At 43.0% G+C, this 23,006-nt stretch overlaps 1 protein-coding gene across 1 annotated transcript; it reads right to left on the reverse strand.

Annotated features, from left to right (window-relative positions):
• Nucleotides 1-1,047: 1,047 nt before the first annotated feature.
• Nucleotides 1,048-19,065, reverse strand: LOC126485039 (basic helix-loop-helix transcription factor scleraxis-like). Its single transcript, XM_050108644.1, has 2 exons — nucleotides 18,917-19,065; nucleotides 1,048-1,498 (listed from the first exon to the last, which is right to left on the reverse strand). Exons 1-2 carry the CDS (start codon nucleotides 19,063-19,065, stop codon nucleotides 1,048-1,050), a joined length of 600 nt encoding a protein of 199 aa, XP_049964601.1.
• Nucleotides 19,066-23,006: the final 3,941 nt, after the last annotated feature.

A 23,006-nucleotide genomic window follows, 5' to 3' on the forward strand; every position in this document is an offset into this window, starting at 1 on the left:
ATCTGTATTTTACTGAAAGAAGTGTATGGCGAAGGCTTATGATGAACGCGAGTTTGTGCGTGGTTCAAGAATTTCCAAGATCGCCTAGAACAGGTTGGAACATGATTCACGCCCGAGACGCCATTCAGCATAAAAAAGGGATGAAAATATCGAAAAGGTAGCTGATATTATTCGATGTGACCGTCGATTGAGTTTTCGATCGATTGCTGAAACAGTACAAATTGAGGAAGAATGCGCAAGTGAAAGTCCGCATAATCAATGTAAAATGAGGAATGTGTGTGCGAAACTGTTGCCGAAAATTCTCACGATAGAACTGAAAGAAGCTCCTAAAAGTTTGTGTACTGTCACTTCGAATAGCATTGGAAATGGTTGTAATATCTTGGAAAGAATGGTAAAATTTGACGAATCTTGGTTTGTCACTTATTATCCGGAAAATAAGCGTCAGCCCGTCCACTGTAAGAGCTCAACTTTACCGACATCGAAAAAAAGCTCGAATGAGAAAAATCAAGATTCAAAGTGATGTTTTTTTTTATATTCATGGAATTTTCACTGGGTTCCTGAAGGTCGAAGTATTAATCAACATAATTGCTTCGAGGTTCTTGCTGAACTCCGCCAGGAAATAAGAAAATAAAACGAGACCCGAAGTGTGAAAGAATAAGTCAGGGGTTCTGCAACACGACAACGCACTGGCTCATACCGCATTGTCTGTTACGAGGTTTCGAGCGAAGTACGGCATCCCAATGTTTGACCACTCACGTTATGACCTCACCAAGCACAACGTGATTTTACTATGTTCCCAAGGTCAAATTTGAATTACAAAGAACCAAATTTCAGTCTGCTAAAGAAGGGAAAGAGAAACTGGCACGCGTCATCAAGTAGCTCACAGAGGAATGCTTGCAGCACTGTTTACATGAATGAAGTGGAGTATATTCAGGGCGACACTAACTAAGTAAGTGCGTTTTTGAAATAAAATATTTTACAGCGATAGCCCAGTTATCTTATACCCGCGCGTCGTAGTATAACAACTCGTAGCACGCCTGTCAGTGTTCAGAATCCGTGCAGGAACGACGGCAGTGACAAAGGCGGCTGGTTGCAGTCCGACGGGTGCGCCGATGACCGCAGACAGGTGGGAGGTGACGCGCCTTGCTGACAGCCCGACGCCTGCAGCGACGTGGGCGGCGGCGGCGGCGGCGGCGGCGGGCTGGGGGCGGCGTGTAGCGCGGCGGAGAGGGCGGCGATGTAGCGGAGGGCGCGCCGCAGCACGACCACCTTGGTGGGCGGCGCTGCCGATGCCGGCGGCGCGGGGGGCGGCAGCGCGCGCCGCAACGCCTCGAACGCCGCCCCCAGGCCGCGGGTGCGCGACCGCTCCCTCGCGTTCGCCGCCCTCCGCCGGTACCGGCTGGGCGGCGCGGGGCGGCGCCGGGACTTCTCGCCCGCTGGCCCGGAGTCCCCGCAAGCCGCGGAGGACCGCTGGAGCTTCCGAGGCCTCAGTCCGTACCTGCCGCAGTTTCATTACTCGTTACCACCAGTACAGTACCGGAAAATATAGGATGGGACGGACGAACATTCGGCTAACACAGTTTACCTTGTAGCTAAATTGTAGTAGGTAGTGTAAGAGGTCCACGATTAAGGAATTTGTTGCTAGCGCACTCGAGCGGATGTAATTTCGATGGATTGCTCACGCGCTGCCTGCGATATGTAAGCTATAAGAGGATCTCAGACCAGAGAACAGTGTTGACTGCAGTAGTAGTAGTAGTAGTAATAGTAGTAGTAGTAGTAGTAGTAGCGAGCAGTTGTGTGTGTGGAGTTGGCTGGGCCGGTCGTGGGGACCGATGGTGGTGGCTGAGCGTTGTAATATAAGGTAAAAGCAGCGTCGCGCATATGTATTATTGTAGTACCAAGTCCCATCTAATGTCTTAAAAATCTCCTAATAATAACCTTTCTTACAAAAATTAACTTTTGACAACGGACAACGGAAAAAGCATGCGAAGTTCAGAAGGACGCAAAATCCCGAAGATTGGCTAAAATTTACAGACACGCGAAATTTGGCACGGACTTCAATGCGAGATGCCTTTAATAGGTTCTACAACGAAACATTGTCTCGAAATTCGGTAGAAAATCCGAAGAAATTCAGGTCGTATGTAAAGTACACATGCGGCAAGACGCAGCCAACACCTTCGCTGCGCAGTGCCGATGGTACTGTTACCGACGACCGTGCCGCTAAAGCGGAGTTATTGAACGCAGTTTCCAAAATTCCTTCACCAGGGAATACGAATGCAATATTCCAGAATTTGAAACACGAACAGCTACTAGCATGAGTTTCTTAGAAGTGGATACCCTAGGGGTTGCGAAGCAACTCAAACCGCTTGATACGGGCAAGTCTTCAGGTCCAGATTGTATACCGATTAGGTTCCTTTCAGATTACGCTGATACAATAGCTCCCTACTTAGCAATCATATACAACCGCTCGCTCACCGATAGATCTGTACCTACAGATTGGAAAATTGCGCAGGTCGCACCAGTGTTTAAGAAGGGTAGTAGGAGTAATCCATCGAACTACAGACCTATATCATTGACGACTGTTTTGGAGCATATACTGTATTCAAACATTATGAATCACCTCGAAGGGAACGATACGTAATCAGCATGGTTTCAGAAAACATCGTTCTTGTGTAACGCAGCTAGCTCTTTATTCGCACGAAGTAATGGCCGCTACCGACAGGGGATCTCAAGTTGATTCCGTATTTCTAGATTTCCGGAAAGCTTTTGACACCGTTCCTCACAAGCGACTTCTAATCAAGCTGCGGGCCTATGGGGTATCGTCTCAGTTGTGCGACTGGATTCGTGATTTCCTGTCAGGAAGGTCGCAGTTCGTAGTAATAGACGGCAAATCATCGAGTAAAACTGAAGTGATATCAGGTGTTCCCCAGGGAAGCGTCCTGGGACCTCTGCTGTTCCTGATCTATATATATAACCCGGGTGACAATCTGAGCAGTTCTCTTAGGTTGTTCGCAGATGATGCTGTAATTTACCGTCTAGTAAGGTCATCTGAAGACCAGTATCAGTTGCAAAGCGATTTAGAAAAGATTGCTGTATGGTGTGGCAGGTGGCAGTTGACGCTAAATAACGAAAAGTGTGAGGTGATCCACATGAGTTCCAAAAGAAATCCGTTGGAATTCGATTACTCGATAAATAGTACAATTCTCAAGGCTGTCAATTCAACTAAGTACCTGGGTGTAAAAATTACGAACAACTTCAGTTGGAAAGACCACATAGATAATATTGTGCGGAAGGCGAGCCAAAGGTTGCGTTTCATTGGCAGGACACTTAGAAGATGCAACAAGTCCACTAAAGAGACAGCTTACACTACACTCGTTCGTCCTCTGTTAGAATATTGCTGCGCGGTGTGGGATCCTTACCAGGTAGGACTGACGGAGGACATCGAAAGGGTGCAAAAAAGGGCAGCTCCTTTTGTATTATCACGTAATAGGGGAGAGAGTGTGGCAGATATGATACGCGAATTGGGATGGAAGTCATTACAGCAAAGACGTTTTTCGTCGCGGCGAGATCTATTTACGAAACTTCAGTCACCAACTTTCTCTTCCGAATGCGAAAATATTTTGTTGAGCCCAACCTACATAGGTAGGAATGATCATCAAAATAAAATAAGAGAAATCAGAGCTCTAACAGAAAGGTTTAGGTTTTCGTTTTTCCCGCGCGCTGTTCGGGAGTGGAATGGTAGAGAGATAGTATGATTGTGGTTCGATGATCCCTCTGCCAAGCACATAAATGTGAATTGCAGAGTAGTCATGTAGATGTAGACGTAGATCATTCAACTCAATTTGAAGATTTTACTAATTTCTCCAATCCATGGTCATCCTGATTATTGTAAAGAAAAATCAGTTTCTTTTTATACATGACAAATCTATCGGGCAGCATTGCACTGAGTTATGCCAGAAAAAAATTCTTATAAGAGCAGATATACACGCGTTATCCGGCGACCTTACTGAGGTAAGAATTTTCAATTTATTCAGAATGATCTTTCAGGACCATGACGCAGCGCTGCTGACGTCCAAAATTTACCAGTTTAAATTCACAGTCATTATTGAAAGGTTATTAGTGAGCGACAATTTTATTGAGAGGTAAGTCACATTGTATTATTGTGAGGGTACGGAGTATTAATCTGTTGGGAGATTACGTTAAAAGTGAATGTTATACCTTTTTTTTACTGTTGGGAGGTTACACTAAATGTGAATATTATTCTTATTATTTTATTGTGGGGAGGTAACAGTAGTTACTGTGAGTTAGTACGGTTAGAGGTCATTCTTGGCAACCGGAATAAAACAATAATTGGATCCTTTTACCGACCTCCCAACTCAGATGATACAATTGCTCAAAGTTTCGAAGAAAACTTGAGTCTAATTCCAAACACGTACCCGACTCATACGGTTATAGTTAGTCGTGACTAATTTACGTTCTACATGTTGCCAAAAAATGCATGTTTAAGTCAGGAAGTAAGTATAAAACAACATCTGAAATTGTGATAAACCCATTCTCTAAACACTATTTCGAGCAATTAGTTCATGAGCCCACACGAATAGTAGACCGCTGTGATACCACAATGTACCACTTAGCAACAAATAATGCTGAGCTAATATCGTGCGTGCATCAAAGCAGATACAGGGATTAGTGAACACAGGGTCGTCGTAGCGAGACTGAATACGATAACTCTCAAATCCTCCAAAAATAAACGAAAAATATACCTATTCAAAGAAGCAGATGATAATATACTTGACACCTTCCTGAGAGACAATCTCCAGACTTACAAATTGACAATGTGAGTGCAGACCAGATATGGCTCGAATTCAAACAAATACTAGGTCTACAACTTTGCTTCCGCCGTTTCTTCTCGAAGTTCGGGGCTTTATTGTGAGAAACTTACAAAAAAATTACGATACGTAATATTGCCCATCGCTGGCCACTACATTCTCCCATCTTTCGGATAGCATACGAATCCCGTGCGGAAGAACTGGGCGTCTTGTGGGGATCCATGAATCGATTCAATTTTGCACGTGTTCATATGATCAGAAGTGCTGGTCGGCCAGACTATCCCAATGAACGAGAAAGGTGGTAGTCAGAGAGAGCAGCATATGTAGAATACGGCGGAAGGGATAGGACTTCTCATGGATATTTTGACGGGTTTTGCGACATGGGGTCGAGTACTGACCTGCTGCAAAATTACCTTTACGTGTTTATCGCTGTATTGTGGCCGTTTGTGTTTCAGTGCTGGGCTCGTACGCATCAATTGCTTTCAATAATGATGTCCTGTGACTGTCTTCGTCTGTTCCAGTAGCTGCGCAAACGTTCTGTCTTCCCCCGTCATGCCGGTCATCGACGTGAAAATCACCGTTCTTAAAGCGTTGAAAACATTCTCGGCACGTTCTTCCACTAATAGTTCCCTCACCATTGGTCTTACCAAGCATTTTAAGAGCCTCAGCCGCAGATTTCTTCATGTTAAAGCAGAAAATTAAAACTTCCCGCAAATGGCGAGAAATGGGTACGTAAGTTGACGTACTTAATCGAGAACAACCTTATGATGCCATCACAAATCGACTAAGATTTTTATGGCATTATGTTTACAGATGCCTACGCATACTGTATTACACCTATGACCAACTACTTGGACCCCACTTGCAGTTACTGCCGTCTCTTGCAAAACGGCTGATGCAAAGTTGTAGATCTAATAGTATCGACAGAAACAGAAATTTGTACCAAGTAAATTAACAAGCGTCGGACAAAATAGGTCAGAACAATGTTGCAGAGACACCGAAAACAGTACGCATAACACTGGACTCGCATTCGGGAGGACGATGGTTCAATTCCACGTCCGGCCGTCCTGATTTAGGTTTTCCGTGATTTCCCTAAATCGCTCCAGGCAAATGCCGGGATGGTTCCTTTGAAAGGGCACTGCCGACTTCCTTCCACGTCCTTCCCTAATCCGATGAGAACGATGACCTCGCTGTCTGGTCTCCTTCCCCAAACAACCCAACCCAACAGTACGCATAATTTAAACGAACGCAAAATCCCAAAGATTGGCGATCTCTTACAGAAGCTAGAGATTTACGGCGGACTTCAATGCGAGATGCTTATAACAGTTCCCACAACGAAACTTTGTCTCTAAACCTCGCAGAAAATCCATAGAGATTCCGGTCGCATGTGAAGTATGTTAGCGCCAACACGCACTCAGTGCCTTCTCTGTGTGCAGCGATTAAAATACTATCGAAGACAGCGGTGCCAAAACAGAGATACTAAATACAGCCTTCCGAAATGCCATCACAAAAGAAAACGAAGTAAATATCCCAGAACATGATAACATGAGTAACGTAGAAGTAGATATCCTCCGAGTAGTGAAGCAACTTAAATCACTTAACAAAAGAAGTCTTTCGGTCCAGACAGTATACCAGTAAGGTTTCTTTCAGAGTATGCTGATACAATAGCTCCACACTTAATAATCATATACAACCGTTCGCTCGATGAGAGATTCCTATCCAAAGACTGAAAAGTTGCACACGTCACACCAATATTCAAGAAAGTTAGTTGGAGTAATCCACTAAATTACAGGCCCATATCATTAACGTCGATAAGCAACACGATTCTGGAAGACATATTGTGTTCGCACATTATGAATTACTTCGAAGAGAACGATCTATTGACACACAATTAGCATGGATTTAGAAAACATCGTTCTTGTGAAACACAACTAGCGCTTTACTAGCACGAAGTGTTGAGTGCTATTGATAAGGGATTTCAGATTGATTCCGTATTTCTGGATTTCCGGAAATAAGTGGCTTGTAGTGAGATTGCGTGCCTATGGAATATCGTCTCAGTTATGTGACTGGATTCGTGATTTCCTGACAGGGAAGTCACAGTTCGTAGTAACAGGGAAAGTCATCGAGTAAAACAGAAGTGATTTCTGGCATTCCCCAAAGTAGTGTTGTACGACCTTTGCTGTTCCTTATCTATATAAACGATTTGGGAGACAATCTGAGCAGTCGTCTTAGGCTGTTTGCAGACGACACTGTCCTTTGTCGTCTAATAAAGCCATCAGAAGATCAAAGCAAATTTGATAACGATTTAGAAAAGATATCGGTATGGTGCGAAAATTGGCAATTTACCCTCAATAATGAAAAGTGTGAGGAGATCTATATGAGTGCTAAAAGGAATCCGTGAAACCCCGGTTACAAGATAAACCAATCAAATATAAAAGGCCGAAAATTCAACTAAATATCTAGGACTTACAATTACCAACAACTTAAATTGATAAGAACACACAAAAACGCTGTGGGAAAGGCGAACCAACGACTGCATTTAATTGGCAGAACACTTAGAAGATGTCACAGATCTACCAAAGAAAGTGCCTACACTACGCTTGTCCGTCTTCTTTTGGAGTACTGCTGCGCGGTGTGGGACCCTTACCAGACAGCATTAACGGAGTGCAATCGAGAAAGTCAAAGAACCGTCTGTATTATCGAGAAATGGGAGAGGGGGGGGGGGGGGAGGGAGAGTCTCATGGTCATGTATAGGATTTGAAGTGGACAGCCTTAAAACAAAGAGGTTTCTCGTTGCGGTGGGACCTTCTCACGAAATTTCAAGTACCAACTTTCTCCTCTGAGTGTGAAAATACAGGGTGATTCAAAAAGAATGCCACAACTTTAAAAATGTGTATTTAATGAAAGAAACATAATATAATCTTCTGCTATACATCATTACAAAGAGTATTTAAAAAGGTTTTTTTTCACTCAAAACCAAGTTCAGAGATGTTCAATATGGCCCCCTCCAGACACTCGAGCAATATCAACCCGATACTCCAACCCGTTCCACACTCTCTGTAGCATATCAGGCGTTACAGTTTGGATAGCTGCTGTTATTTCTCGTTTCAAATCATCAATGGTGGCTGGGAGAGGTGGCCGAAACACCATATCCTTAACATACCCCCATAAGAAAAAATCGCAGGGGGTAAGATCAGGGCTTCTTGGAGGCCAGTGATGAAGTGCTGCCTGGCTATCAGCTGCAGAAAGTGCTTGAACCAATTTCAGACGATAAGGTTTCATAACTAACCTTTTTCGTAGTACTCTCCATACAGTTGATTGTGGAACTTGCAGCTCTCTGCTAGCTCTGCGAGTCGATTTTCCTGGGCTGCGAACAAATGCTTGCTGGATGCGTGCTACATTTTCATCACTCGTTCTCGGCCGTCCAGAACTTTTCCCTTTGCACAAACACTCATTCTCTGTAAACTGTTTATACCAACGTTTAATATACCACCTATCAGGAGGTTTAACACCCTACTTCGTTCGAAATGCACGCTGAACAACTGTCGTCGATTCACTTGTGCCGTACTCAATAACACAAAAAGCTTTCTGTTGAGCGGTCGCCATCTTAGCATCAACTGACGCTGACGCCTAGTCAACAGCGCCTCAAGCGAACAAATGTACAACTAAATGAAACTTTATAGCTACCTTAATTCGCCGACAGATAGTGCTTAGCTCTGCCTTTTGTCGTTGCAGAGTTTTAAATTCCTAAAGTTGTGGTATTCTTTTTGAATCACCCTGTATTTTGCTGACGCCGACGTACATAGGGAGAAACGATTCTCATAAGAAAATAAGGGGAGTCAGAGTTCACACGGAAAGATACAGGTGTTCGTTTTATTCCACGCGCTGTTCGAGAGTGGAAGAATAGAGAATTATCGTGAAGGTGGTTCCTTCTGACAGCCACTTAAGTGTGATTTGCAAAGTAGGCATGTAGACGTAGATGTAGATAGTAAATTATACAGGACTGGTAATATTCCACAGAGACTAAAGTGATAATGATGATGGTGATAACGTGAATATCATCAAACATCTATGGAACATAAGTGAGAGATGCGTTTGTACACACAATCTTACATTGGCAACAGTATCGCAACTATGTACGGCTATAGAGGCAGCATGGCTCGGTACTTATTAATCGCTCTTTCAATTACTTGTTGAGGGCTTGCCAAGTCGAGTTGCTGAATTAAGGGGCTCCGGAAAGGCTCAAAATCATGAAAAGTTCAATTTTTACTTTTTTGCGTTTTCTGAATCTGCAGACTATTGCCTTTTAATAGATATATAATTTATTCAATTCCGAAGACTACAACTATTTTTAAATTTCTTTTGAAATGTGTTCTACATGGGCGTGACCCACTGTGGCGCTGTTAAACTTCTGTCAAATGGTGTTATTATTAACGTCCGTGTTCATCAGGTACATTTTAGTGATGTGAGATAAAGTATGTGTTGTGGCTAACCTGTGATGGTTCAATATATATCGCTGGTGCGATTGTCGATTGTTTCATGTTTATTTACTCTGTCGTTATCTCGAAAATATTCGTAATTAATTCTGTTTCTTGAGTCTCTGTTTTGTATAATAATGAGTAAAAGTAAAGTTATTAGAAATCCTCTGAAGGCTTTTAAGAAAAGGAGAAATGTTGGAAAGCCAAAGGTATGTGTTATTACTGTAAACAATAAAGACGATAACCAAGTGAGTGAACCTAACCTCTCAAGTACACCTGCCCATAGCAGTCAAAGTGGGAAAGAAAATAATTCACAGAAGAAGCTTGGTTCAATGAGTGAAAACTATGAATGTTTTATGGGCGAATCGGATGTGAATGAAATATTTGATATGTCGGTTCTCAAAGGAATTTTTTCAAACTGTGTAAGATGTATTCATTGTAGTGAAGTTGGTCTGGAACTCTCCATAATAAAGCACGTAGGACTTGCTAGTGAAATACAACTGAAATGTGATAAGTGTTCATATATGACCACCTTTTGGAACAGTGTTGCAGTAACTGCAACTGAAGGAAATGGTAGCAAAATCTACGAACACAACAACGAGCGATGCTTGCTTTAGACAAGGAACGCCTTCGGGCTGCAGACAGGGCTGTAAAGATTCTAGAAATACAAGCAAGAGTAAACAGGAGGAGGAACAAGAGGAAGCTGGAGGTGGAGTCTGCAGAGGATGAAGATAATCCATCCTATGGACCTGGAATGCACTAAAAAGTTAATCCAATCTTTGTCGCTCGATTCCCAAAACTCTTATTTTCTCATACTAATTACATGTTTTCTAAGCATCTTCAAAACATATTTGTTTCAAACTTTCAGTAAATGTTACACAGTACCTTCTGCATAATTTAACACAGCCTTTTTCCAAAAAACTGTATATTTTTGAATATATAAATAAAAAATTGCAAAAAAATGTTGTGAATTTTCATTACAATTGAAAAAATCATCTTTAATAACTGAACTAAAATTTTGTAAAATCCCTGTGTTAAGTTGTAGCCCATATTCCAATAAATAATCTGTAAAAAGTTCAACTTCCTACCTCAAATACTTTGTGAGGAAAGATGTAATTTATAAGCGTTATTTTAACATTGCAAGTATAGGGCGTTCCGGAGCCCCTTAAACCGAGTACAAGGCACCTCACTGGGCCGCTGGCGCGGCAGCGGTCTTTTGTGAGCTGTGGAATTGTTCGTGTGGCTGGTGTATTTGGTTCATATTGGATGATCATCAATAAAAAAATAAATCGCGTATAGGCTCTGTAATATGGGAGAGGAATAGTCGTCTCAGTTGACAAACATGGTGAGACTTAATACAAAATTCCTTTGAAATGTCTAATTGATAACAGAGTAATTTCCAGTCTCGTTATCAAGTCTTGAAATGGCATGTTAGTAGTTTGTGGAAGGCTACAGAAGTGGACTACGGCGACGGTTTTCCTTCCCTACTAGTTTCAACGAATTGTGGCGATCACAAACTGCATAATAAGAACGTCTTCGCCAAAGAACATCTTTTCACGCGTCATCGACTTTGACTTTACAGACCACTTTGAAGATCGCCTTGTGTTGGGTTATATTCACTAAAAGAATTACCTCCACAGAAATACAGGGTGATTCAAAAAGAATACCACAACTTTAGGAATTTAAAACTCTGCAACGACAAAAGGCAGAGCTAAGCACTATCTGTCGGCGAATTAAGGGAGCTATAAAGTTTCATTTAGTTGTACATTTGTTCGCTTGAGGCGCTGTTGACTAGGCGAAACAGATGAATCTTTCGTTTCAAAGATTGTGTTTAGTGATGAAGCAACTTTCCACACTAACGGGAAAGTCAACCGTCACAATGTCTGTATATAGGGCACTGAGAATCCGCGGGAAACAACTCAGTATGAACGTGACTCGCCTAAGGTGAACGTTTTCTGCGCCATTACAGCCAATAAAGTTTTTGGTCCCTTTTTCTTTGAAGGTGCTACTGTAACTGGACTACAGTATCTGGAGATGTTAGAGAATTGGCTGTTCCCTCAGCTCGAACAAGAAACACAACAATTCATATTTCAGCAGGATGGAGCGCCACCACATTGGCACTTATCTGTCCGTAACTACCTGAACGTCAGCTACCCGAGGCGATGGATCGGCCGCCAGGCAGCCCGTGACAGAGCACTTCATCACTGGCCTCCAAGAAACCCTGATCTTACCCCCTGCAATTTTTTCTTATGGGGGTATGTTAGGGATATGGTGTTTCGGCCACCTCTCCCAGCCACCATTGATGATTTGAAACAAGAAATAACAGCAGCTATCCAAACTGTTACGCCTGATATGCTACAGTGAGTGTGGAACGAGTTTGAGTATCGGGTTGATATTGCTCGAGTGTCTGGAGGGGGCCATATTGAACATCTCTGAACTTGTTTTTGAGTGAAAAAAACCTTTTTAAATAATCTTTGTAATGATGTAGAACAGAAGGTTATATTATGTTTCTTTCATTAAATACAGATTTTTAAAGTTGTAGTATTCTTTTTGAATCACCCTGTATTATTAGATAGTAAAATTACAAAAACACACACACACACACACACACACACACACACACACACACGACGACAACACGACAATCACATTGTCAGATCTGAAGCTTGCAGTAAAAACGAAAAAGCAGTGAAAAGCATTATAATAATACAACAGAGAGCTGCAGATGGCTGATTACTGGAATACAAATGGATCAGCCAGGCACCCTGCAAAATTATGTAATCTGCAGCCTAAAACCTTAGGTCACAATCCACACACATCACAGTTTCTCAAAAGCGTTACCAGAATCGCCTCGTCATCAGCTAAAATGAAGGACAGATCCTGCACTTCAAACAGTACACTTTTGCTAGAGGAGAAAGACCACGCGTTAGTGGACAGTGCCAATGCAGAGGCGGGTTAAGAGTCAGTTGGTTCTGCCGTGAAGACATCTCGTCTGCTCTGCTGCCTTTAAAATCACATGAAGCTCTGGGAAAATATTTAGACATGATCGGGCGACATAATTCTTCAAAGAAAACATTCTATACTTTTAGCAACAAAAAATACATCATTCACCACAGCATGTGGTCCGTTACTATTGCTGCTTTCTCTTTCATTCGAAGACGTCTCATGGGGACTAGCAACACGAGATTTCTGAGGAATACTGCCCAACGGACCGCCCAAACCACTGAGAGTAGAAAATAGTGATTAGGTTTCATGAAATTCCCGTGAGTAGTTAGCGAAGTAAGCGTCCACCTAGATAAATGTCCACTGGCTTGAATAAGCCTTATGCAACTGGGATGCGGCATGTTGCACAGAGGTCGCCCGCTAATGTCTGTGCTGTCTCAACAGCCATGCATCTTCTCGGTGCGTAGTCCACCTTGACATTGTGCAGTTCTTTTATGGAGGTTTTCACCATCCTCGTGATCTGGACGGCTGAGCCAGGATCCCCACTCCCTCTGATAAACAACGCTCCTCCACTGTGTCGCACAGTGGTCGCTGAAGCATGCCCACATTTTACAGTTATACGGGAATGGTGGCGCTCATCAGTCACCAGCTCAAAGAGCACTGGTTTTCGAGTCCATGTCCAGAAAACAAATGCTGAGCACCATAAGGTGTTTGCTGTTTAGAATGACCCGAGGGGCACAGTGGGTTTATCACAAGTAACATTTCACTTAAAGTGTTTCTTATAGTAATGACACACTATTGTGTTTACCGTAAAACGCACCTTGCAGGGACCATATTTTCAGAATACAGAAACGTTCTTGGAGAATAATAAGTAGTGTTCAACATCTGGCAAAAAGAATGAAGCACCCAGAAGGGAAGGAAGAAACGAAAGAAAATTTCAGGGATTCAGGACACTACCGACAGTTTGGATGCAGGCACTGATTCCGTTGGGAAGGCCTTCGCAAAGCCGTCGTATCCTCTCCTGAGACAAACTGGTCCACATTTGTTGTAAATGGTCCTTGATATTCCGGATACTGACACTCAGTCAGAGTCGATATTAGAGCTGTTCCCATACATATTCTATCGCGGGCTGATCTGAGCATCTTGCTGGCCATGAGAATACCTCAGCATCACTTAGATAGTTCACAGACGCATGTGGCATTGTCTTACTGAAAAATGGCACAACGGTACTGTCAACTCTGAGGTTACATATGATGAAGCAAGATTTCTGTGACGTCCCGTTGTACAGCCAGAGAGCCCTCATTCACCACTAGCGATTATCTGAAGTCATAACCTATGGTATCAAACACCATGACGTCAATGTGCATACGTGACACACTAAAAAAACTGGCGCTGTCCCGAGATCACCGTCGTACTCGCCTACTATGCTCTTCCGGGGTAGTGTGGACCTTCTACTGTATTGATCACTGAATACACTGCAACGCCGTTCGTCAGCGGTCCATGCTTCCCAGTCGCGGCAGCCTAGATGTTGTTGTTGTTGTTGTGGTCTTCAGTCCTGAGACTGGTTTGATGCAGCTCTCCATGCTACTCTATCCTGTGCAAGCTTCTTCATCTCCCAGTACCTACTGCAACCTACATCCTTCTGAATCTGCTTAGTGTATTCATCTCTTGGTCTCCCTCTACGATTTTTACCCTCCACGCTGCCCTCCAATGCTAAATTTGTGATCCCTTGATGCCTCAAAACATGTCCTACCAACCGATCACTTCTTCTAGTCAAGTTGTGCCACAAACTTCTCTTCTCCCCAATCCTATTCAATATCTCCTCATTAGTAACGTGATCTACCCACCTTATCTTCAGCATTCTTCTGTAGCACCACATTTCGAAAGCTTCTATTCTCTTCTTGTCCACACTAGTTATCGTCCATGTTTCACTTCCATACATAGCTACACTCCATACAAATACTTTCAGAAACGACTTCCTGACACTTAAATCTATACTCGATGTTAACAAATTTCTCTTCTTCAGAAACGATTTCGTTGCCATTGCCAGTCTACATTTTATGTCCTCTCTATTTCGACCATCATCAGTTATTATATAATTCCCTCAGCATCACCCGACTTAATTCGACCACATTCCATAGTCCTCGTTCTGCTTTTGTTGATGTTCATCTTATATCCTCCTTTCAAGACACTGTCCATTCCGTTCAACTGCTCTTCCAAGTCCTTTGCTGTCTCTGACAGAATTACAATGTCATCGGCGAACCTCAAAGTTTTTATTTCTTCTCCATGGATTTTAATACTTACTCCGAATTTTTCTTTTGTTTCCTTTACTGCTTGCTCAATATACAGATTGAATAATATCGGGGAGAGGCTACAACCCTGTCTCACTCCCTTCCCAACCACTGCTTCCCTTTCATGTCCCTCGACTATTATAACTGCCATCTGGTTTCTGTACAAATTGTAAACAGCCTTTCGCTCCCTGTATTTTACCCCTGCCACCTTCAGAATTTGACAGAGAGTATTCCAGTCAACGTTGTCAAAAGCTTTCTCTAAGTCTACAAATGCTAGAAATGTAGGTTTGCCTTTCCTTAATCTTTCTTCTAGGATAAGTCGTACGGTCAGTATTGCCTCACGTGATCCATTATTTCTACGGAATCCAAACTGATCTTCCCCGAGGTCGGCATCTACTAGTTTTTCCATTCGTCCGTAAAGAATTCGTGTTAGTATTTTGCAGCAGTGACTTATTAAACTGATAGTTCGGTAATTTTCACATCTGTCAACACCTGCTTTCTTTGGGATTGGAATTATTATATTCTTCTTGAAGTCTGAGCAGCCTACATATTGGACAGCAATTATCTAATCCGGCTGCTGCTAGGCTCCGACCAATGGTGCAGAGTGACACAGAACACTGCGGGTAGTAGTCCATCACTTGACCTCGGATGGCAGGCGCAGGGTGAAGGGTTTAACATGTGCTTGGTGCACAGTACGGCGATCCTCCATGTTGGATCTCAGATGTGGTCGACGAGGACCTTGGCGTCGACTGTGCCTGCTCTCACGTTCCCATTCACTCTAAACATCAGGACACTATTGCATCCGAACGCTCCACAAACCAGGACAATGCGCGATGCGACTAGCTGACCAAATCGATACCAGAATGAGGCCCCTTAAATTTCTGTCAGGTCCTGATAAAGCTGTGTCACGCGAGTATTCTGCGTCTCCATGTCATTCAAAGCGATAACTACATATGACCCAGTTCACGCTCATTATATACCCCCACCAGGCCTGGTCACAACACTGGACACAAGCAACACTAACGCACTCTGTGTCACAGCGAAATCAGCTCTGCCAGTCAGTCCACACACACACACACACACACACACACACACACACACACACACACACACACACACACACTCACTCTTTATATACAAACAGGGTGAAAAGTATTTAAACCGACAAACTCTGGGAGGTTGTAGGGTACATCAAAACAAATATTTTTCCCTAATGTGATTTTTTCCTATGAGGAGTATTTAAACCGGTGGAGGAAGATTTCTCTGGTGGCAAATTAATTAAACCAACAAACACTTTTCCGTTTTTTATGACCAAGAGACAACACATTAACACAACCCAATTTCAATTACAGTAGATTTTCAAATGTGCCTCCATTGACACGTAAACAAAGGTTAAACCGTCGGATCATGTTCTGTCTGACACGGGCAAAAGCCCCAGGAGTATCCTGAATTCTTCCTGCTGCTGCTACTATCCGGGCAGCCAGATGCTCTTCTGATTCAACAGGAGTTGCGTAAACAAGGTTGCGCATCTCTCCCCAAACTAAAAAGTCCAGAGGGGACATATCTTGGGACCGAGCAGGCCATGGTACAGGACCACATCTGCCAATCCACGTTTCTGGGAACCATCGGTGCCCGCATCTCGTGGTCGTGCGGTAGCGTTCTCGCTTCCCACGCCCGGGTTCCCGGGTTCGATTCCCGGCGGGGTCAGGGATTTTCTCTGCCTCGTGATGGCTGGGTGTTGTGTGCTGTCCTTAGGTTAGTTAGGTTTAAGTAGTTCTAAGTTCTAGGGGACTTATGACCACAGCAGTTGAGTCCCATAGTGCTCAGAGCCATTTGAACCATTTGAACCGTCGGTCCAGGAATCGACGCACACACGACACGTCATGTTGGAACCACATGCATTGTCTTCGAGCTAATCTGGAAACATTCTGGCGAGAAAATTGTAATAGTGCCTGCCATTTAATGGCCTAGGTAGCAGATACGGCCCAATTAAACGGTCTCCAACAACACCGACCCACACATTAACGAAGAACCGCACTTGATGAGCGCTAGTAACTGTGGCATGTGGGTTATCCTCACTCCAAACATGCAAATTGTGCATGTTGAAGACTGCATCACGCCCGAACGTTGCTTCATCGATAAACAACACAGAGGATGGAAATGTAGGATGCATTTCACACTGTTCCAAGTACCACTGCGAAAACTGTGCTCTGGGTGGATAATCAACTGCTTCCAGGTTGTGGACAGGCTGTAAGTGAAATGGACGTAACAATTGCTCTCGAAGGACTGTTCTTACATTCGCCTGATTCGTCCCCATGTTACGTGCAATAGCACGAGTGCTGATTGAAGGCTCCCGCTACACATGCTGAAAGACAGCTTCCTCAAATTGCAGCATTCTTACCGCGCGACGGTGTCCCTGTCCAGGTTATCTGCTAAATGGCCCGGTCTCACGCAGACGTTGGTACACAGCAGCAAAGGTCGCATGATGCGGGATACGGCGATTAGGATATTATTGTTGATAAACCCGCTGTGCAACTCGTCCATTGTGGTGCGCTACGTAGTACGCATCAACCATATCAGTGTACTCACTCCAGGTGTATCGCTCCATTAGTAAACAGAGACAATGCACTACTACACCGGTGGACAGCAGTTGCCTGCAACTGAAGAGCATAATATGCCCTCTAACAACTGAAGATCGTAATATGGCCTCCACCGGTTTAAATAACCCTCATAGGAAAAAATGACATACGGAAAAATATTTTTTTTTTATATCCCTACAACCTCCCAGAGTTTCTCGGTTTAAATACTTTTCACCCTGTATGTATTTTAAGTTGACAAACCAGAATAACTCGAAAAATAAGCTTCATACGAAAAAATGAGTTGAATCCAAAGTTCATTATTTTCGAGAGGGACATATGCTGGTGCTGAAATTAGCCCACCACCCCAGCCCCTTGGGGTGGGGCAGGAGGCAACTTAAAAATTTCAAATGAGAACCCCAATTTTTTGTTGCAGTGTCATATTGTAAATAAAAAACTACGTACATTTTGTCTTAAACATTTGTTTTGATTCTTGGTAGTTGGTGCCGTAATTCAATAAAATCCATGTTCTCATTTTTGCATGGGGAATGGTTACGGATAAATAAAAATACTTATTTACTTCGTAGGATGTTTGGTAAGTTAGCTAGCCAGTCAGATGATTAGTTTGATAATTAAAAGTTGTGTGGCCTCATGACCACGAAACAAACAAATCTGCGGAAAAAATTAATATTTGGGTCAACATTTGTAAAACTCTAATTCCTCTCTTTCAAACCCCTGTTGGGAGAGAGGGAGAGTTTTAGTTTTAGCGAATCAAGATTTTTCTTATTTATCTGTAACCATTTTCCACGCAAAAATGAGAACATGGATTTTCTTCTACTACAGCGCCACCTACCAAGAATCATAACAAATGTTTAAGACAAAATGTACGTAGTTTTTTATTTAGAATCTGATTCTGCAATAAAAGATGGGGGTTTTCGTTTGAAATTTTAAAGTTGCCTCCCGCCCCACCTCCAGGGGGTTGGCGTGGCGGCCTAATTTTAGCACCAGCAGATGTCCACCTCGAAAATAATCAACTTTGGATTCTACACATTTTTTCGTGTGAAGCTTATTTTTCGAGTTATTCCGGTTTGTCAACTTAAAATGTACACCCTATATACAAAGTTTTTCACACCAGTAATGAAAAACTTAACGAGATAGCTGAAGTACTGGCTGTCAAAGGGAAGTGTTTTGGGGACTCTGCGGGAAAGTCATCACAAACTTGTTCTTAAAACAGACGAATGGTGTAGCGAATTGTGCGCGGAAGATCGAATAGAAGAATTTATCAGATATGTGTAACGCAAAATGGGACTCATGCAAGGTGCACAGGGGTGGGGAAACGAGGGAACAAGGTGTACTGTAATGCCTACAAATAGCGATGTAAAAAGTAAAACTTAGAACAGTACATTTCTTTCAGCTCAGCGACACAGTTTATGAGGGTCGTAGTGTTTATACTCCCACAGGAACAAATTAGGAAACCAGATTCCTAATTTGTATCACATGCAGATGTTTAGAAAATTAAGTGTAGTTTGTACATTTTTCTCAAAATTTCCGATCCTTAAATCAGACAGCATAACGACTTCCTGCAGTTTAATTTTTTAACTTACTGTACAGGCTATAAAAAATAAAATCTCAAAAATGGCACAAATTAGACAACTAAATTCCGTGCACCACCCTTCATAAATCACGTAGTTAAGAGAGTGAAGAAGCTCACTCAGTGGAATGTGCCTGACACTCAAGACAGTGCAGAAAGGAAAACACACACACACACACACACACACACACACACACACAAGTGTTACCTCCGTTCTTCCGCTTCGCACGATTCTGTCCGTGTTGCAGCGACGCTTTCTGAATCCCGTGACTCCAGCGGCGGGGTGGATTCACTGTCGGCTATGGATTCACTATCGACACTCCCGGTAGATGATGAATGGTTGTTGTTGCGATCCATCGATAGTTGCAACAGGTGTGGGCGAGCGACGTGCCCAGATACAGCAGACGGCGTGTTCGCCTTGTCGCTGCCTATCACGCACTGCAGCGACGAAACTCCACTCCCACGGGCGCCTGCCTCAATACTGAGCAGCATACTGCTGCTGGCTGTGTACTCTACACTCGATCCGAGGAGCCGTTTCTGAAAAGCGAGAAATTCACGATGGCTGTGGTTAGCAGTTTCGCTAGCCTGAACATGATAATTGATAATTTCATTTTTTTATCAAAAAGATGATAATTCCTTCTTTTGCAAATAAACTTATTTGTTTGTACCAAACATGTTTCGTCCATACATGCTACGTACCTTCACTGGTCTATAATAGAGACAAAAATATATAATTGTACGTGTTTTGAGAAGAGATTTGGAGTGATTCTTTCGACGATTATTTATCGGGTGATCAAAAAGTCAGTATAAATTTGAAAACTTAATAAACCACGGAATAATGTAGATAGAGAGGTAAAAATTGACATACATGCTTGGAATGACATGGGGTTTTATTAGAATCAAAAAGAAACAAAGTTCACAAAATGTCCGACAGATGGCGCTGGACAACAAAACGTCAGTGACTGCGCATGACAATCGTGTATAAAAGGAGCTATAATGAGAGAGAGAATCAGATGCGTCAGCAGTCGCAGCATGTTGTCATTACGTGAAAAGGCGCTTTAAGTGAAGCTGTATTATCAGATAGGGGAATGTGCTAGTTCAGAGGTACGATCCTATCGCCATAGGAAGGGGATTCGAACGGGTGAAGGTCCGTTGACAAATGCAGCTGTGGCGAGAATGATTTCGAAGCTCGAAACCTTGGGTTGTTTAGACGATAGACCCCGTAGTGACCGACCGAGCACAAGGCGTAATGCTGTTGAGACGGTTCAGGAAGAAATGGAGACTGTAGCGGGTTCGTCTATGCACGGGGAAGTCAGCGCTCGTCCAGTCGCACGTCGCACCGGCATTCCATACACTACTGTTTGGTTGGCACTTAGGTGTACCCTCCGATGCTATCCGTAAAAAATCCATCGGCATCATGAACTATTACCTGGCGATTTAGTGAAACGGAGGGCATTTGCGGTATGGCGCTTCAAATGATGGCGGAAGATGACGATTGGTTGAGGAACGTGTTGTGGGCCGACAAAGCTCATTTCACGCTCCGAGGGCCTGTCAACGCCCACAACTGCAGGATTTGGGCTACCGAAAATCCTAGAACTGTCGTGGAAACCGGATTGCACGACGAGAAAGTCACGGTATGGGTTGGATTTACCACATCTGCCTTTTTTCTTCTTCGAAGAAATGCGTGATTCTGGTTTTGTAACTGCTACCGTGACGGGTGAGACGTACGCCGATATGTTACAGAATCGCATCATCCCAGCCTGGCTGATGAACACCTGCTGGAACGTACGATGTTTATGCAGGATGGCGCTCCACCCCATATTGCTAGACGCGTGGATGATCTCTTGTGCGTGTCGTTTGGTGATCATGTGCTCAGACGCCATTTTCGTCATGCTTGGCCTCCCAGGTCCCCAGACCTTAGTCCGTGCGATTATTGGCTTTGGGGTTACCTGAAGTCGCAAGTGTATCGTGATCGACCGACATCTCTACGGATGCTGAAAGACAACATCCGACGCCAGTGCCTCACCATAACTTCGGACATGCTTTACAGTGCTGTTCACAACATTATTCCTCGACTACAGCTATTGTTGAGGAATGATGGTGGACATATCGAGCATTTCCTGTAAAGAACATCATCTTGGCTTTGCCTTACTTTGTTGTGCTATTTATAGCTATTCTGATCGGATGAAGCGCCATCTGTCGGACATTTTTTGAACTTTTGTATTTTTTTGGTTCTAATAAAACCCCATGTCATTCCAACCATGTGTGTCAATTTGTACCTCTCTATCTACATTATTCCGTGATTTATTCAGTTTTCAAATTTATACTGACTTTATGATCACCCAGTAAATCGAGCTATTTTTATTTGCAAGTATACTTACATTCATTTTTTATTCTATTTATCCATTCAGTTCCTGCTCTGCATGTGCTAAAATGCAACAGATGGATACGCAAACAAGTCTCCCACAAAAAAGCGCATTATGAGGCGATGTAAAACATTTGTGTAATTTCATCCACTAGGTCAATCTTTACTGAGACATTAGTTTCGACTTCGCCTTTAGTCAACATTTAACAAATGTGCCACTCATCATGCACGAATTTCATAGTTAATTCTTCAACTAAAATGTGTCATACTATTTACTCTGAAATGGCTATGGAACCAACTGTCATACACACGAAGGGACTTCAAAATTGTTATGGCGGGTGAAGTAGATTTATTGAACGCTGCATTACACTTCAAAGTGCCTCAGATACATGCTTTTATTTTTCAGCGTGAATAATTGGCCTGAAATGAATGGAGAGAAAATGGGATGGAAATGGACATTGTTCTTGTGGTCTTCAGTCCAAAGACTGGTTTGATGTAGCTCTCCAAGCTACTCTATCCTGTGCAACCTCTTCATCCCTGAAAACTATTGCAACCTACATCCTTCTGAATCTGCTTATTGTATTCATCTCTTGGTGCTCTCTCTCTCTCTCTACGATTTTTACCCTCACGCTTCCCTCCAGTACTAAACTGGTGATCCCTTGTTACCTCAGAACGTGTCTTACCAACCGATCCCTTCTTCTAATCAAGTTGTGCCATAAGTTCCTCTTCTCCCTAATTCTGTTCAGTACCTCCTCATTAGTTACGTGATCTACCAATCATTCTTCTGTAGCATCGCATTTCAAAAGTTTCGATGGTCACCTTATATCCTCCTTTCAAGACACTATCAATTCCGTTCAACTGCTCTTCCACGTCCTTTGCTGTCTGACAGAATTACAATGTTATCGGCAAACGTCAACGTCGTTATTTCTTATCCCTACACTTTAATTCCTACTCCAAATTTTTCTTTTGTTTCCTTAAGTGCTTTCTCATCATAAAGATTGAATAACATCGGGGATAGGCTGTAACCCTGTCTCACTATCTTCTCAATCACTGCTTCCCTTTCATACCCCTCGGCCCTTAGACCTGCAATCTGGTTTCTGTACAAGCTGTAAATAGCCTTTAGCTTCCTGTATTTTACGCCTGCCACCTTTAGAATTTGAAAGACAGTATTCCAGATAACACTATCAAAAGCTTTCTCTAAGATCGCGAATGCTATAAACGTAGCTTTGACTTTCCTTAACCTACATCCTAAGGTAAGTCGGGTGCCTACTGTTCTACGGAATCCAAACTGATCTTCCCTGAGGTTGGGTTCTATCGTTTTTTCCATTCGCCTGTAAAGAATTCGTGTTATTTTGCAACCGTGACTGATTAAACGGATTGTTCGGTGGTAATATTCACGCCTGTCAAGACGTGCTTTCTTTGGAATTGAAAAATTATACTCTTCTTGAAGTCTGAGGGTACTTCCCCTGCCTCACACCACTTGCTCACCAGATGAAAGAGTTTTGTCATGTCTGACTTTCCCAAGGCTATGAATACTTCTAACGGAATGTTGTGTACTCCTAGGGCCTTGTTTCTACTTAGGTCTTTCAGTACTCTGTCATTATTCACGCAGTATGGTATCTCCCATCTGTTTTCTCCAAAAGTCTTTTTAATTTTCCTGCCGGCCGAAGTAGCCGAGCGGTTCTAGGCGCTACATTCTGGAACCGCGCGACCGCTACGGTAGCAGGTTCGAATCTTGCCTCGGGCATGGATGTGTGTGATGTCCTTAGGTTAGTTAGGTTTAAGTAGTTCTAAATTCTAGGGAACTGATGACCTCAGAAGTTAAGTCCCATAGTGCTCAGAGCCACTTGAACCTTTTTTTTTTTTTAAATTTTCCTGTAGGCGGCTTCTATCTTAACTCTAATGGTATATGCTTTTACATCCTTACATTTGT

The sequence above is a fragment of the Schistocerca serialis genome, chromosome 6, assembly GCF_023864345.2.
Source record: "Schistocerca serialis cubense isolate TAMUIC-IGC-003099 chromosome 6, iqSchSeri2.2, whole genome shotgun sequence".
NCBI classification, from domain to species: Eukaryota; Metazoa; Arthropoda; class Insecta; order Orthoptera; family Acrididae; genus Schistocerca; species Schistocerca serialis.

What these genes read in the sequence shown, in the direction of transcription:
- LOC126485039 (XM_050108644.1), bottom strand. Translation starts at nt 19,065, where the DNA reads ATGGATCGCAACAACAACCATTCATCATCTACCGGGAGTGTCGATAGT. An exon ending in TGCGAAGCGGAAGAACGGAG is followed by an intron (nt 1,499 to 18,916) that starts GTAACACTTGTG and finishes AAACTGCGGCAG; the next exon opens with GTACGGACTGAGGCCTCGGA.